The sequence below is a fragment of the Populus euphratica genome, unplaced genomic scaffold, assembly GCF_000495115.2.
Source record: "Populus euphratica unplaced genomic scaffold, PopEup_1.0 scaffold32.1, whole genome shotgun sequence".
Taxonomy (NCBI): Eukaryota; Viridiplantae; Streptophyta; class Magnoliopsida; order Malpighiales; family Salicaceae; genus Populus; species Populus euphratica.
The window spans coordinates 1,554,108-1,572,833 of NW_011499861.1; the positions used below are offsets into that span (position 1 = coordinate 1,554,108).

Here is an 18,726-nt window from a genome sequence, read left to right on the forward strand (position 1 = left end):
AATGTGTTAATATCAAAAATAAATTTTTAAAAAATAAAAAAATATTTCAATGTATTTAAAAATAAAAAAAATATATTTTAAAAAACAACTATTAAAAAAAATAAAAATACCATACTGTGTAGAAATATCAAAGACCCAAAGAGAGAGGAGAGATTTCGATACAGCCAGGATCGTTTATGTTATAATAATGCCTAAAATGTAAGATTACACATCAAAAGAGTATTTATTATCAGTTGTTTTCCATTCCCATTCTCTACAATTTGGTCCTTTCCAGTTCAATCTTTTTAAAAAATAAAAACTAAGAAAAAAAAAAAGAAACGTAACTGCACAAGACATTTGCACACACAACCAAGATAATTGTGATTGAGCACAGCCTTTAGGTGGCTATTGATAATATAGTAAAATTCCTGTTTTTTAAAAAATAATTTTTAAAAAAATAAAAAAAAAATATTTTAATATATTTTTAAATAAAAAATACTTCAAACCATAATTATTATTATATTTCAAACATAAGACAAGAAGGTTTGGCTGCATGCTTTGAAGTAACATCATGTTTTTTATTTCGAAGTGTCATGAGCAACGCAGGAAGAGTGACAGAAAAAAAAAAATCCCCCATCAAAATCAAACCATGGTCGTTTAATTCCATGCTTAAGGAACCAATCCATTGCTTGTGGAGAGTTAACTTGGTTGGTAGCAAGGTATGTTTCTCGAACTCATATAGGATTTGAATTAAAAAAGAAAACTTATAATAAAATAATTATTGTAAATATATTAGTTTAGAATGCGGATTAACTACTTAAAACTCCGAAGGTACATGGAATTCAGCTGGAAACTATTAACTTTTAGTTTTTTTTAATTGTTCTTTTTCAAAAGCCAAGGAAAATATTATTTGATAAAATTATAAAAGTCGTTTTAAAAAGTCGCTCAGAAGCTAAAAATTAGAAGTTATGGTTTTTGATGTAAAAATAATTTAACATCACTTATTACCTAGCATTTTTACAACTATAGTAGCCACAGCCAACAACCCAAAGAAGAGAAGATCACCACAAAGATAAAAGAAAGATGTGAAATGGATACTCGGGATTTGTTTAGTGGTGTTGTGAGGTCTAATTAAAATTACATTTTACCATAATTATAATTATAATTTTAAAAATATTTAATTAATTAATATACACTTACAGTTTGAGTTTGCATGGATATCATTAAATTTATTTTTTAAAATCATAATCACAAAAATCAACACAACTTCAGATACCAAACCCACAGTAAAGAATGCATAAGGACACCAAAAGGCTACTTAAAAAAAAAAAAAAAAAAAACCCGATCAGGAGTCAGAGTCGAAGCCCACGATTCAGAGAAGAAAACATAATAATTGAGCTTCTGGGTTGTGGGTGTTCATGCACTATAGACAGGTAGATAGGAGACAGAGATCAGACATCTTGGTTTTGCATGAGGTCTCTTGTCAGTAAATTTCGAAGACACACAGGAAAATCCAGCTATTCTTCACACCAAAACATCTTAAAAGAATTTTACTTTCAGCTTTATTCATGACATGCACCCAACTAGATCATGAGAAAATCGAATCAGACTTTGGTAGGTATGATTTTGAGTACAGGTTTTGTACCCTATGCATGCGCATTGCTGAATGTGCAGAGTTTACGTATGGAAATCTTCCTTGAGAAAAAAACAGAAGATGATTTGAATTGCTCAAAATTCTTTCATCTTGGGATTTTGGGTTGGAAAAATTGGTTTAAAATATAACTAATAAAAATATTTGAAGCAAATTTAATTATGGGATCCCTCGCAATTTGAGTTAAGATTTTATTGAAAATTATTATTCAACACATATAATTTAAATCAATTGTGTATAAATGAAAAATTAATGTAAACAAATGTTGTTATCTTTTAAATGTACAGTGTAATGAATATATTTTTCTAGAAAATATAATTTTTTAAAAGGTTACATGAGAGCAATTCCATCTTTTTGTATTTTAAAAGTATAATATAAAGACTATATTACACTTAAAAACAAAAAATATTAAACTTATATTTAGGGATATTTTTATCTTTTTATATTGAGATTTTTGTAATAAACAAGTTGGTAGGGAGCATTTTGGTTTTTTGATTAATATAAATATTATTAAAAAAAATTACTAGCTTATCTTACATCATACCATTTCCAGACACTATTTTTTAGAATGACATTGAAAGCATTTCAATGTTTTCAATGTTCTTTTCTCATCGATACTACATGTGTGTAGGGCTACTCAATGGTTGGGATTTAGTGGATTTTTTTTCCTCATTCTTTTTTCTTTTTTTCCTATGCTTATTTTTGTTTTCAATTTAGTCTTTATTTTTTTATTGTATTTTTTTCTTCAATTTCACCCCTTATTTTTTGGTTTTATTACATTTTTATTTCAAATTTAGTCTTTAATATTTGATTTATTGAAAATTGATCTTTGTATTTTTTAATTTCTTTTATTTTAGATTATGTTAATTTTATATTCATGATCATGAAGTTAACAAGTTAATCTGAGTTGATTTAATTTTTTTATTAATTTTTTTAATTAACTTTTTTTTTCTAGTTTTTTTTATCTAGGGTTATCAAATTTAGTTTTTTTATTTGGGTTATCAATTATTGTTTTTTTCTTCAATTTCACCTCTTGATTTTTTGTTTTATTTAATTTTTATACTAAATTTAGTCTTTAATGTTTTAATGTTTGATTCATTGGAAATTAATATTCATGTTTTTTTTTAAATTTTTTTATCTAGGATTATCTTAATCATATATTCATGAACGTGGAGTTAACAAATAAACTTGAGTTGATTCAATTTTTTCTATTGATTTTTTTCAATTAACTTGTTTATCTAATTTTTCCCTTTAATATTGGATTATTTGATAATTGAACTTTATAATTTTATTTAATTTGCTTTTAATTATATCGCAGATTCGACAGGTTAATATGAATGGATTCAATTAGAATTTTTTTAACCTTTATTTTGTTGTTAATATTTTATTTATTTATTTATTTTTATTATATTTTTAAATTGTATTATTTAAATTAATTGAGGTTGATCAATGGCCTATATTTTTTTAGGGATGCTTTACAATGAAAACAATTTGGCTCGGCGTGCATCATTACACGAGCCCTTAACTAGTAATATCTAAAGAAGAACTAGATTCTGGAGTCCTTTCTCCTCCATACTTTTTGTGATTATTTGGATGACTACTACAGTGTTTTATATGAATACGAACTATTTACTTGGATACTATACACAACTAAATTATATTTACATGTTATGTTGTGGTATGGATCAAAAAGATTTTAAATAAAAAATTATAATAGATGAGATTATTTGATATTATTATTAAATTTAATTTAATAAATTACTATTAAAACTTATTAACTCAACTCCTTATCTAATATGATATTCAAATTAAACAATATAAAAATTATTTTGACATAGCTATGTCAACTTGACAGGTGAAAAAACATAAAAAAAACATGATTTGGTTTTAAAAAATATTTTAAGAAAGTATTTTTTTAATATTGGGATAATAAAATACTGAATTTTTCTTGATTTTACGATTTAATCTGATAAATTTATGACTCGAGCCATCCATAAAACCCCTCAATTCAACTTATTGTCTGGCCTTATTTTAAAATTAAATAGTATAGAAGTTATCTATACATGACCTAGTCGACTTGAATGTTGTAAAGACATCACATGACCATTAAAAAGTATGGTTTGGTTTTGAGAAAGATTTCAAAAAAAAAAAAATTAATATTAAGACGATAATATATTAAATTGTTTCTGACTTTGCAATTTAACTTATCAAACTCGTCTAGGTTATGGACTTCATTGGATTTTAATAACTTTATTTCTTTTAAAATTATATTTTACTTAATTATATAATAATAAAATCGAGCATAAACCAAAATATCAGCATGTTTATTTGAGATCGTAATAAATTAATAAAAAATAAACATTATGAAAACCAATTAAAAAATAATTAGATGTTAAAATATAAAATTAAAAAAATAACCACTAACAAAAATTAATATTAAAGATGAAATCATGAAAGAAAAAGAGGTGATTTACTGTTTTATGATCAGTGAAGCACTAGTCTCCCAAATACGTTAGTTGTATTAGTTAACTACATAAACATTTTTCCATTCCATCAAAATTTATATGCACCCATACGAAGTTTGAATGCTTTGTTTAATTACCTGTAGATTTTGGTATTCCCTTCAAGTTTTATGACTTTTTAACTACCGTCCGTAAAACAATAGTTAAAATACATTGACAATGATATCGAAGCATTTGGGACACGAGTGTCTTGTCCTAGCCAGGCACAGGTTATAGCCTTGGCAATTGCAAGTGTGAGTTCATGGTGCTCCCATTCATCAGCTGAATGTTAAAAAAAAAAAAAAAAAAAAAAACCTCGAGCTAGAAGATGGTCTCCTGCTCCAGCTATGAGGGTTTGGTGGTAGGCCAGGGTTCGCACCACCGACGATAATTGTCCTCCCTCTTTCCCCTTTGATCCCAGTGACCCACCACTCCCGAGTTTTCATGGACCCAAGATTCTTCTTGCCTTGCTCCCTTGTCATGCATAGACTTTTGAAGGGGTTTGCCCCCACATCATCTATTTTAAATCATCTCAGTATCAGTATAATCATGAATTTTACCAGTTAATTTGAGTAAATTTAGGTTGTTAAATGATTTCATGATTTAGATTCATCTAATTTAATATATTGTCCTTTAATATTTAAAAAAATAGGTATTATTAAATTTTTTTAATTAAACTATATTTTTATTGATTATTCTAGTTATTTTTAAATTTGTGAAGATAATTCAGTTAACTTCTGAAACAATACGTTAAAATCTTGGCAATTAAAACATATTGTTTTAATTAAAAGAAAATAAAATAACAACATGATCATAATTGACGGCTTTGATTTCAATTTGCTCGTGATTGCTATCAGTTAGGCTTGGCACTTTCTTTCAACAGTGCCGCCGTTTTGTTTTCTCTATTTTTTTATTTATTAGAAAATGGTTAACTTTAGAAAAAGAGATTTAAAAGGGTGTTAAGAACACTAAAAAAAAATGTGAATAGGCAGACCAATTTCTTTCCTTGTTCCGTCCACCGTCAAGCAACATAGAACATGGGTCATGACATAGAGGCTGGTTCCATTCTGGATTCTGAGTTTATGATGCATTTAATTATCATGGGATTTGATAATTTTACTATTTTAAAAAATATTTAAAGTTGTTTTTTACGGATAATATTTTCTCAAGATTAATTTGTTATTCTATAATTATACGAGGGTATCTCAAGTTTTTATATTTTTTTACACAAAATAATAATAATAATAATAATTTTAGTCTAGGGGCTTTTTGGATATTTTCTTTTGGCACGCACAATGCAACTATTTTATTGCCATTGGAATGAAAAAAATCATAGGATTGACTTTAAAGGAATATTGATGATTTCACATTGGCTTTTTTGCAATTATCACGTGTTCTCAAAAGTAATTTCATAATTTGTTTAATAAATAAATAATAAAAAATGATAAAGTTATTGGCATATTTGTAGAATACACCAACAAGGGAGTCATTCGTTATCTTTGGACGGTGTATGTAGTGTATATTGAGTAAAAATTAGATTCCTCAGTGTTTTTTTATTAGCAACAGCAAGGGCTATCTTATCAGGCGGATAATATGGCTTAATTTTCAATAGTTTGGCAGCTAGTGACTCGTTTTTTTCTTCTATTTTGTTTTTGGTTTTTATGTCTATCCTTGCAATATTTCACAGTAACATTTTAATTTGTTTTTATTTAGGATTTTATCCATACTATTTTAATTATTATTTTTTATTTGAATTAGTTTATAAAAATAATTTTTTTTATTTTATCATTTATCAAATTTTTTTATTTTAAATTTAGTTATTATTCTTTTTACTGCTATTTATTTTATTTGGGATGGTTTTTATAATTGATTTTTTATTTTACAATTTCATCATTCTTGATTATATTTACATATTAAATTTTACTCTTATTTGTTTGGTTGCTACTTTTTAACAATGATAAATTTTTTAAATTGATTTTTTTTATTTCATATTTCAACATTACATTAAGCTTCTTAATTGATCTATGGTTTAGGATTTAACGGGTTGTCACGCAAATCCCCTCACTCTACATTGATTTTGAAAACAAAATCTAGACTATCATTTACAGAATCAGAACACTCTCCACCTCTCAAGAAATTCCTTGTCATCAAATTTGTTTTCTTTGTCTTTTCAAATTTAAGGAATTAACCCAGATTTAGGAAATTCACCCGAGTTTATTTGTTATTGTTTTTTCTTTTTTTAAAAAAAAATTATATTTTTTTAATTTCATCATTTAATATTTAATTTAATTGGATATTGAACTCTATGATTTTTTTTTATATATATATAGGGTTTTTCATTGATTTTAAAAGGATCCCTAGTCTTTTTATATTTCATTCTTTGTTGGATTTAGTTTTTTTAAAATATTTTTTAATTAAAATAAATTAATTACTTAATATTTATTTTAAAAAATATAGTGTCCAATGTATCATCACCTTCATTTATTTTAATATTTTCTCATGGACAGGAAAAAATATCCGACCCGAAGCATAACATCAGGGAAAATTTTGTTTTTTTAACTCATCTTTTTTTTATTTTTATCTTTTATCATTTGATTTATTTGGAGATCGAGTTTCTTCTTCTTTTTTGTTTATATATGGTTTTTTTATCTATTTTAAAAATAACATAGGTTATATTAGATCTTTTTATCCGTCATGAGAAAGTTATAGATGCAAGTTAAAGAATTGTCCAGTTGTCCATTAATAGAGATGAAGAAAATAGAATTAGAGGAACACAAGGAGAGTGATCATGGATTCATTTCTGTTTTTGAGAAATTGTTGTAAGCATATTATGTAATTTCTTAATCGAGATAGGTATCTTGAAGATTTTTGTGTTCCTGTTTGTGACGAGATATATATGAACTTGTAAGATCGATCAATTTATAATGTTTATTTTAATGATGATTATGTTGTTAAAGATATCATATATAATGGTAATAATGATGATGATGATATCGTTAATAATGTCATCGTTGAAAAATTAGATGCTAGGTACAAAGAAAACATAGAAGGTGCTCGACAAGACAAGATTATTCATTTAAAATACGTTGGTCATTTTGATTAAAAATTTATTGTTATAACAAATATAGACGTGTTTAATAGTTATGCGGATATAACATGTATTGATAAAGTAGGTTTGAGGTTTGCAGTTTATCACTTTGAAAACCAGTGAAAGAGAAATAATTTATTAATTGTGGGTTTTATGCAAATTTAAGATGAAGAGATTGAAGTCAATGTCTAAAATTATTATAAACTCAAAGTAAAAAAAAAAAAAAGGTTGAAGAGCTTAGATTGTACATCCATAATATAGAGGCAATAACAATCCGAATTCAAGGAAGAGTTTTTTCAACTTATAAAAACTGACACAGTGGATTTTTAGAAAAAATAGTCTTTCTTAATTATTTTTATTTTCTCCTATTTAGTTTAGGAAATGAAATAATATGCTTAATAATTTTATTTCAATTTTATTTTTATAATTTTCTCATGACTTTTATTACCTTTTATTTTAATTTTTTTGATTTCTAATTTGTTTATGTTGATTTTTGGGTTAATTTAAGGACAAATAAAAAAACCTGATTGTGGAACCTCCATTGAGACAGCCCACATAAAGTAGTACTATCTAGAGATCCATGATAGAGTGATCTATATAAAATTGTATTAGAGATTCACGATTGAATGATTTAGACAAAGGTTTTAGAGGTATATAATAGAATGATTTACCTATAAAATGATGTTTGTAATAGAAAATTATTGACTAAAATCTAAATTTGATGTCAAATTCCTTTCAATTGAAAGAGATTGATGTATAAACTTTTATAAGAAAGTAAATATTTTTCTAACTAATTTTATTTTTTTCTATTCAATATTATTATGTTTTTCTATTTTTTTCTATCTATAGATAATAATTTTTTTATCTAGTATTATTATATATTTTTAGTTTTTTATATATAAAAAGGTGTAATAGTGATTGAGAATTGCATAATACAAATTAAATATTTGTATGTCCTGTACATCCCTAATTTTTGAGAATTTTTATTTATAACAATTCCGTTAGCGTTCATTCCATCTCCGTTAAAATTAATTAATTCTCTCAACTTGTTTTAGAAATTTTCAAATTCCTTTTCTTAATCTTACCCCCTCGCAGCTCCAAATTAATTATAATAATCAAAAAGAGCAAATTGCGAAGGAGACAGAGATGGCTGCTGACTGTGCAGGCCAGCAGCATCGTTTCCTCTCTCCTTCCCAAATAACAGCACGTGGCACGAGTGCTAAATGTCCGCGTTCTGTCTGATAACACCGGTGGCTATTTTCTAATCACTTACGGTTTTAACTTTTACGCAGCCTTCCACCAAATTTAAATCGCCAAGCTACCGCTAATCACCATTATCACAGACCAATGGAATCCAATTCAAGTGCTGGGACCCACCAAAAGAGCCCACTCATCTCCTTTTCTATGGGTCATATTAGAAACACCGAGCATCACAGCTCGTAATTTTACACCTTTCTCACTGCACACTCCATGTTCTGTATAAAAGTGATAGAGGCACTTCTTACGTCCCAAAACTGAAGCCGCTGAAGTGGAAGCTTCCCTTCTCTCTTTGCTTCTCTCTCAAAGAAACTCTATAAATTCTTGAAGGCCCAGCTTTCTCTCGCTATCTCTCAGAAAAGAAACAATCCTTTTTCTTTGTTATCCCTCTCTCTCTCTCTCTCTCTCTCCTTTTTCCGCTGATGGGGTTTCCAGTTGGGTATTCAGAGGTTTTCTTACCAAAGTTGTTTGTACACACACTTTCCTTTCTGGGTTTTATCAGAAACCTCATTTTGTGTCTTTTCAACTATCTGGGGTTGTCAGGTTTTCTTGAAACAGACAATATTTGGCCCGACAACCCGATCCGAATGTCCTGCTACCCGCCTCTATCAGCTGCCTTTATCCGGGAAATCTTGCCTGTCATCAAGTTCGAGGATTTGGTTACCGGGGATGGTGGTTGTTGTGACTTGGCGGGGCGTTGTGCTGTTTGGTTGTATGAGTTTGTGGGAGAGGATGAGATCAGGTGGTTGAAGAATTGTAAGCACATTTTTCACAGGGCTTGTTTGGACCGTTGGATGGATCATGATAGGAAAACGTGTCCACTTTGCAGGAACTCGTTTGTGCCTGATGAGATGCAGGAAGAGTTTAATCAACGGTTATGGGCTGCAAGTAATGATGTTAGTGATTTTTACTGTGAGTAGAGTTCACTATCAGTTTTCCATGGAGCTTTTTTTTTTTTTTTGGTGGTTGTATCAATTGTACATATACGTGGAAATTTGGCAATTCAGCCAAATATAAGATTTTTTTTCTTTACTTACTATGAATTTCTGGTACATTAGCCTTAATTCGTATGATTAAGAATTGATGTAGCCCTAAACTAGGGCTTGGCCTAGCGATGGAAGGGGCTTGTCTCCTTCCACTGTACCTGGATTTGAGCCCTAGTGTGCACGCTTGTCATTCCCGCGGTGCCTTACATGCCTACTACGTTTACAGGATATTTAATGGGCCGTAGGGATTAGTCGTGCTGCGCGCAAATTGGCCCGGACATTCCAGGTAAATCAAAAAAAAAAAAAATTGATCTGGATCCATCAAATTTTGTCCTCTTAAGCTTATATGTTAAAAACAAAATTGTGAATTTTGTTTTGTTTTATATAGTTTTTGTTTTATTTTAAATCTCAGTTCATTTCATATTTTTTTTTGGATAAATTTTGGTTGAATGTTTTGATTTAATTTTATATATTTTATCAATTTTATTTTATATATTTTGTTCTAAGCTTTAAAAACTTTTGAATTAAATTAAATTAAATTTGATTAATTAAACCATCTAAATATAAATTATATTTTTTTTATTTTTAATAACAATAATATTAAAAATAATTATTACTGTTTTTTTAATAATAATATTAATTTTTTAAAATTAGATTTATTATTAATATGTATAGTTTATATTTTTTTTTATGTTTATATTTTTTAAGATTTTAAATATAATAAGAGATGTTTTAGATTTTATTAGTTTATATAATATTAATTTATTAAATTGATCAATTAAATGAATAGATTTATAAAAAATATAATTTTTTTTATGAAAAGGATATAAATTAGGAGATTATTAAAATATTTTTATTTATTTTAACTTTAAAAAATAAAAAGATATGTTTTGATGATGAGAATGAGATTGATGAAAATAATGAACTATTAGAATGTTTAACTGGTAATTTTTTTTAAATATTATCACAAAATCAAGATTTTTATTTTTATTTTAATAATAAAGATTATATTTGGTTTATGATTTTTATGTTAAAACATTTTAATATTTTATTTAAATTGAATTACTTTAAGTTAAAATTTTATTTAATTTTAAATATTTAATTTTTTTTTAAATTTCAAATTATATTTGTTCGATATCATGGTTGTATTGTATAATTTATAATTAATTTATATTACATTTGAATTATATTTGTTAAATTATATAATATAATATAATATAACCTTGAAATAGCATGCTAAAACATTTTGAAATCAAAATATTTCGTTCTAATTAAAAAAATGAAATATTTATGGAAATGGAATTGATAATTTGGTTAAAAATGGCCATGAACTTTTGGGTGTTGGTGCCTGCATGTGTAACATATAGAAAGGGGCCGGCTGCAAGGAAGCTGGTGGGGCTGCGCTGATATTTTTGTCTGGTGATGATAATGAAATTGGATTCTGTGCTCGAGCCATCTCTATCTCAGGCTCGGGGCTCTGTTGCTGTGCCAGCAAACAGAGCTTGCGTAAACTGAAAGGTCTCAAATCTACCTACTCGGTTCGGGTCAATATTCATGGTAAATTATATTTCATGGGTATAGAAAGGAAAATAATTAGGACTTGGGAAAATAGTTAGGAATTGGGAGTCTCTCCAAGGTGAAAGCAGTAGCAGCACAGATGCGACCATGATCGCAGATCAGACTTCTTCGATGTCTCCAATTATTCACGCTCAAGCTACTTTGGCGTTTAAATATGCAGTGAACAGTGCTGGTTTCATGTTTCAGCAAAAGCAGCTGCTGCTGGTGTTTTGCTAAGAAAGATGTTCTATAAGATCACCATTCCGAAATTCCAGAAGCTCTCGCTAACAATGACTCACAGCATATCAGAATGAATGGTGACGAAAATGATAGTACCATAACTGCATTTCGAGCACCCTTCAAACTGGCCCTCCGTGTTCAGTGGGTTCCAACGCACAGGACATTGATACAGTGCGAATGCCAAGTATAATTGATAAGACTTTGTACGGAGACTCTACCTATCTCTATTTTCTTGTCTTCATTAAAAAAAACAAAAAACAACTTAAGGAAGCAAGGCCTAGCATAAACCTAAATACGCAATGAATTGAAATTGATGTAGTGTAGTGATATAAGCATTCATTGAAGTTCTAGCCCTCATGAATTAAATAACAGAAAGCATAATGTAAAAGCTTTTGCGACTAGTAAATTCAACTAGAAGAGTCCAGATCCTTCTTTCTTACTCTAAATTCAACACCGAACAAGCAACTTTTTTTAACCAACACTGAACAAGTATGAACAGTATCAATAAAGGTATTTGAAGTTCACGACTAAACTTCTCTAGCAATATATCCTCAGGCAAAATGCTCATGAAGTTATATGATAGTGGACAATCCCAGAGACAGACTGAACCAATAAGTCGTATCTGTATAATGAGCATAAAAGAAACTGGAAGGCTCATAATCACGGGAGATTGGAAAGAACATTCAATTTTCACTGGCATGCGATTGCATTTCAACAAGATCAACCGGATCATCTTGAATAGCCAGGTGGAGGATATGCATGAGGTTGTGGATAGGCAGAAGCGGGGTATCCAACAGGAGGAGGGTAACCTGGAGCTTGTGGGGCTGGAGGATAGCCATAAGGCTGCCCATATGTTTGTTGAGGTGCATAGCCGGCATGTGGAGGAATTGGCTGATCAATACGTGACATCTGCCGCGCTGGAGGTACAGCCATAGCAGGCTGTGGCCCAAAATTACCATCTCTCTTATCCATTTCAATCTTACTCTGGCTCTGCATTATTAACCAGGAATGTGCAGAACATCATGATTGTAAAATGATTCTTTTAACCCACCAAGGAATTAGATGAGTAAGATTCGTCAATTTAGATCCATTACAAGCAACTGGCTGAAAAATTTGAACATCGAGATTTTTGTAATGTGTAACTTTTTGAATCCCGCTTTTTATAGAAGAGAAGCTTATAGATTATACAAATAAATTATTTCAACAATCCCAGACGATCTAAAGCAGACCCAAGAAGCAGTAATTTGCTAATCCTTTGCGCATGCACTTGAAGTTTCATTTATAGCATACCTGAATACATGCGCAAACCCTGCCACAGAAAAGTATTAGTTCAAGGTTTTAATCGCTCTCAAGTCTCAACTGCTGGAATAAGTGCACTAATTCCTTACGTGCAATTAACCAAATCAGACAAACAGCTCAACAACTGAGCAATGTCTCCAATTTCATCATTTCCAGTTACGCAAGCAACTAACGAACATATACATGCCTATTGCTGCAGGCAGAGCATAAATCCCTACAAAAGTATGGCATAGTTGGGATCACTGTCTAAAAAATGCAAGATCTACGCATGCCAAAACATTATCCTTGAGAGAGAGAGATAGACAGTACAATAATGCAGGTGTCACACTGTGTGGTTTGTATAATGAACTCATCTTGCAATAGGAAGCGAGTTGAGGAAACTGAATTACAAAAGCAGCAGACCACCTGAAGAAAATAGGAATCAGGAAGAGAAATTAACAATTAAAGATACTGAATGTCCAAAGCATGTTAAAAACTCTGATAATGCATGAAGTCCAAACAAGAGATTCTATGCCTGTCCATCTGGTCGTTGAAAAGAATACAGGGAAAACACCATGTTAAGATGAAAAAAGAAGAGATTAATGTCAAACCTCGGTGCAAAGGCAAAGTTCAGGGCATTGACTTTCTCCACACTCCCCACTACTTGGAAGATTGCCAGCACAGCAGGCATACCTACAGGAGAGCAGATGTGAAAATTATGCTAGTTCTCACTTTCATTCCTTGTCTGAGTAGAAACCCAAGGAGAAAGCAACGGCAATTACCTTGGCATGTCGTTGTAAAGAGCTCCTTTGCGCAGCATGTATGAGACACATGGTCCCCTATAAAAAATAAAACAAAAGGATTTTTGATCTGATAAATATGCTTACTTCCTTCACATAATTCAAAATTTTAAAATGCAGCAAAAGCAACAGTGGCGATCACATTGTACCTTAAGAGTAAGCGTGAGTCGGTGACAATTCAAGTTTAGTTTCCTTAGTGGAAAAGTGGGGTTTTTCCGGTGAGTGTTCTTATACAATAAAGAAGTTTATTTTCTCAAGTGAGGAAAGATTTTCTGTTCATATCAGATGCTCAGTTTCTTGGAGTTGAAAGCTTCATAAACACCAAATCCCACTAGCTCAAAAATTAAATAACAAAATAAAATAGACTTGTAACCATATCCATTTGAAAACATCCTTTGATCGCGCTCCCAATCTTATAACATGCATGCAAACAATAATGCCTTGAGTGTCTGCTTGATTTTAGTAGCAAACAATTAAAGTCTTTGGATATTAAGTTGTAGCCTGTGTTTCCTAAACAGTTTATGTCGGTGTATATGATAACTTCTGATTTTAGTTTGAAAAAACATTAAAAAAATATTTTTTTATTATTTAAAAATTATTTTTAATATTAGTACATTAAAATCATCATCAAAAAATAAAAAATAAATTTTAAAAAATAAAAAAATAAAATAAATTTTAACCACCATACTACTACGATACCCAACAAAACCTTATCAAGAACTAGAACTTGAATCATTATAAATTTATAAACAAAAATGCTAAATATCATATTCCTAATTATAGAAAATATGGAAAACAAACTCATTAAAAAAAAAACCATTTAGTTACCCCACAATCATAAATTCTTTCAGACAGATTAAAAAGAAATATTGGGATCCAAATGCAGTAGTATCAGAGCAACAATGCATTAAAAAAATGAGAGAAGTAACCAAAATAATATGTAAGAAAAAATCGGGACAATTTTCTTTTCTAGCTTGTATCACTTGAATATATTATACACTAGTATCAATATGTAAGGGATTTTCTGTTTAAATTAATGAATTTACTTTATTTAATTAAATTTTAGCACAATTTTCTCTGCAGAGGAGCACTACTCGAAATTTTATCATGCATTAGAAAAATACATGTAAACACAACAATGATCCATTTTCACATAAAAGCAGCCTCTGGCTTGCCATCCACGGTTATCACAATATATAACAACTAGGTGGCCTGAAGCATACCATACCGCTCCAACAATTGTTACCAATATCCTGCCCTGTGTATCATATTTTATATGGAGATATGCGTGTATATTGGAGGAAATGGATATGTGCACAATATAAACTAAAACAAGATAATTAATAATACATCTCAACAGATTTAAATTTAATCATTTTCACATACATAAAATTTATTTACAAAACACTTGCATATTCAAAAATTTTACATAAATAAAACTATATAAACTTTCAAATGAAAAATCATGTGATGATGGATGAAATGGATCTAAAAACATAATAATGTAGTCAATAAATAAATATAAAATTATATTATACACATATATACATGCTTTACTCCCCTCTAGTTCCATTACAGGTCTCTTTACTAGAAAATCGATAAAAACTAATGAAATTATTGATAAAATATTTTTATTAATAATTTTATTAAAAAATATAATTTTATTTCTAATTTTATCGGTCTATATCAACAAATTTTTATTATAAAAAATAATTATCGATGGCATAAATTTTATTGACCATGCATGGAGACAGATGAAATCACATAAAATTAAAAATTTTCCATTTTGTTCTATATTTTCTTCTTTATCTTCTTTCGTTTTATACGATCTCATTAACAATTTATCATCGCATATCTTATTCTCAATCGCACGAGTAGCTCAAGTTAATGTCTTTTTTTTGTTTTTTTTTATTTACGTGGGGTATCCGGGCCAGCTTACGCGCACCACGACTAATCCCCACGGCTCACTGAACTTCCTACAAGCCTAGTAAACAGGTAAGGCACTGCGGGGGTGACAGGCGTACACGGTAAAACTCGAACCCAGGTACGGAGGAAGGGCACAAGCCCTTCCCATCGCTGGGCTAGAACCTTACTTGCATATACCGCGGGGGTGACAAGTTAATGTCTTTTAATCCTTAACAACAAGGCTGCCTTTTTTATGATTTTTTTTTGCCCCTAGAGCATATACTTTATAAATGTTATTAATTTCCCAAATTAAAATATCATTTATGTGATGTCGTTTTTCTCCACCCCAAAGGATATAATTTCTCATGATATTTCTTTTTTTCTTACGATATTAAAGGTATAATTTTTATGAAGTCAATTTCCCGCACCAAATTAAAGCATAAATTCCATAAATTCAATTGCAATTTAATTGTATACAATAAATATAATTTCTTTGAACATTTCATATAATTCTATACAATGTATAGACATTTCTTTGTATTCTTAGAATTGGAGATTTTTCAATTTCCCCACCCAAAACATGTAAAAATGTAAATTCAATTGAAAAATAATGCCTTACCGCAATCAATTTACCCAATTTAAACGCACCTTTTGCAATTAATCCTAAGAATTCCTTCTTCCTCTTCAATTTATGGTTTTCTCTCTCTGATTTCTCACTAAACTTATTAATTAGGGTTTGGTTTCTAGGTGAGAATCTCTCTAACTAATCTCTGTGACAACAGATTTTTGAAGAAAATAAAATAAAAAAAGGAGAAGAACTGAAGAAATTTCCGAGCTCACTCTTCTCTCCCAATCCATCAACCTCAGCTATAAAAAAGGAGAGAAAAAACTTTCTTTTATTTACAATAATATAACTCATTTAATACCCCGTACGTTATTCTATTCTAGTTAAATCTCCTATGGTCAGCATTTTTTATTTACAGATATATTATTTATTTCATCCAAAGTTTTACACAAATATTATGAGAATTTTTACTACAATTTACAAAAAACTTTCTTTTAATATTATTTTTGTTAGGGTTTACGTGATTTATATCACAGGGGTTTACATTATATTACAATTTATTAAGTATTTAATGCAATTAATTTCAGCTACCTAGGAATAAGGAACTTTATTTTACTTCCATAATTAGTTTATAGAACCTTTGAGTTGAATCTAATCTATTGACTTAACCTTACTCTATGTTATCCTTTGGATAGGTTATGCCTTCTAAGTTTTACTTTGCCTCCATTTTTAATAAGGAAAAAAAATCAAGCAAAGGAAAAAAAAATATAACTTAAATAAATAGATATTTGATCAAATTCATCAAATATGACTAATTAGACTTATAAAGTTTAAACTTAGTATTTTGCTTTTTAAATTAAGATTATTTGTTAGATATGCACATAAATAAATTTAAATATCCATGTTAATCAAATAAAAATTTTAAAAAATTATTTATCAAAATTTAGATTTTTATTTAAATAATCGATTGTTGTTGCTGTAATGAAACAATTTAGGTGAATGTTTGTTGGTATTATATTTGCACTGAAATTTTAACAAAATTTAATTATTTTTTAAAAATATTTTTTATGTTTTTAAATTATTTTCAAGTGTTTATATTAAAAATAATTTTTTAAATAAAAAATTATTTTAATATATTTCTAAATAAAAAATATTTTAAAAATATTAATTAACTAATACACTTGTCTCTGCGCGCGCGCGCGATGCAAGCTGATATAAATCTATAACACAGATATTATAATATAAGAACCTTAACCGCTGTTGAATCTCAAGGACATAGTGACATGCATATATGGTACCATATACAGTACCTTTTTTTTTTTAACCTGCGTGATGTCGTGCAACATTTTCAAGACTCATTTTATTTAATTCTACAGTTATTAAAATAAATATTTAAAAAAATTAATAATATAAATTCTAGAGTAAAAAATATATTTGTTTAGTTAGAAGTTTGTCTTCCTTATGTTTTTTTTTTCATTTGTCATAATCATGACTATTGTTTTTATTAATAACATGATTTTTTTTCAATACAAACTTAAAACAATTAAAATAGATATTCATAAAAATATAAATGATTTAAATTTTTAAGAATATATTTTTTAGACATAACTCTTTTTTTATTCATTTTATTGTTATTATTATTTCGATTAACACTGTTTTTTATTATAAATATAGTTATTTATATAAAAACTTATCATAATAGGTAAATTTAAAAAAAAAACACAAAATATGTTTTTTTATTTGTCATGATCATGACTATTTTTTTTATATTAATAACATGATTATTTTTTCAAAAAAACTTTAAAAAATTAAATAAGATATTTATAAAAATATAAATGATTTAAATTTTAAATATATATATTTTCTTAGACATAACTCTTTTTTTTCTTTTTCTTTTTTATTATTTAGATGAACAATACTTTTTTATTAGAAATTTAGTTATTTATATTAAAACTTATCACAATAGATAAATTAAAAAAAACACAAGATAATGTCTTGATTATTTTTATACAACGAAATAAAAAACAAAAGAATAAATAATTCAAAATTTTAAATGGTTATTCATAAAGTAATTATTGATATTATCAAAAATAAAATCTAATCTTACTCGTCTAGGCTAAAAGAACTGGTCCAGTATAGAGTAAGAGCTCGCGCGCTAGCATTCCTTCTCCAGATCGGAGACTAGATAGGTTTTTTGGCTTGAATCTGGAATGGCGGGACTGATTGACCTTTGTCACTTCCTTGAAAACATAAATCTAATCTTACTCGTCTAGGCTAAAAGAACTGGTCCGCACTCCTAATGGTTTTTTTAAAAAAAAGGTTTAAAAATGCCTCGAATATGTCGGGAATAAAAGGTTTTTTTCCTCTTATGTTAACAATAATTTTTTGCTGATTAAACTTTAAAGAAGAGTACATGGTTTGAAATAGAATGTAAATAAAAATAATAATTATTATAATTTTAAAATTTAATTTGAAAATTATCAAAAATAAAATTAATGTCAGGGGCCACGAGAGTCAATCTGATTAACTAAATTTTTTTTAAAATAATTAAAACAATTGTTTTTATTTTTTTTATATGAATAGATTTTTTATTCATGTTTTATTTGGGATGAACTTAGGTTTTACGGCCGAGTCAATTCAAATCAATTATTTCTCTATTTTTTAAACTCGAATCAATCTAGGTCTCAGGTTAAACCATTAAGTTAGTTTTAGTTTAATAATCAAAGTTATTATAATATTATTGTTGTGTATGGTCCCACACCATGTGATGGTGGGACCATCACATTAAATGTCATGTGATGGCTGTCTCTTAGTGTTAATATTAGTGTGGTTTGGATACCGTAGCAATAGATTTGAAAAGAGAAGAGAGGAGAAGAAAATCAAGAGAGAAAAAGAGAAGAAAAGGCAGCAGAGCAGCCT

At 28.4% G+C, this 18,726-nt stretch overlaps 1 protein-coding gene, 1 long non-coding RNA gene and 1 pseudogene across 3 annotated transcripts in view; 1 reads left to right on the forward strand and 2 right to left on the reverse strand.

Annotated features, from left to right (window-relative positions):
- Window positions 1-8,706: 8,706 nt before the first annotated feature.
- The window catches only part of LOC105124849 (E3 ubiquitin-protein ligase RHA1B-like), a 14,904-nt gene continuing 4,884 nt past the window's right edge, over window positions 8,707-18,726 (forward strand). The window contains exon 1 of one of the 2 annotated variants that reach the window (XM_011024994.1): window positions 8,707-9,444. In XM_011024994.1, coding sequence (XP_011023296.1) covers window positions 8,899-9,396 — 498 coding nt within the window. In that variant the 5' untranslated portion in view covers window positions 8,707-8,898 and the 3' untranslated portion in view covers window positions 9,397-9,444. The remainder of the gene's footprint in view (window positions 9,445-18,726) is intronic. The other variant, XM_011024995.1, reaches the window with a different exon arrangement.
- Window positions 9,425-9,818, reverse strand: LOC105124848 (uncharacterized). The gene is made up of 2 exons (XR_842131.1): window positions 9,771-9,818; window positions 9,425-9,561 (listed from the first exon to the last, which is right to left on the reverse strand). It is a non-coding gene; the product is annotated as an uncharacterized LOC105124848 (long non-coding RNA).
- On the reverse strand, window positions 11,989-15,411 carry LOC105124940 (uncharacterized; annotated as a pseudogene).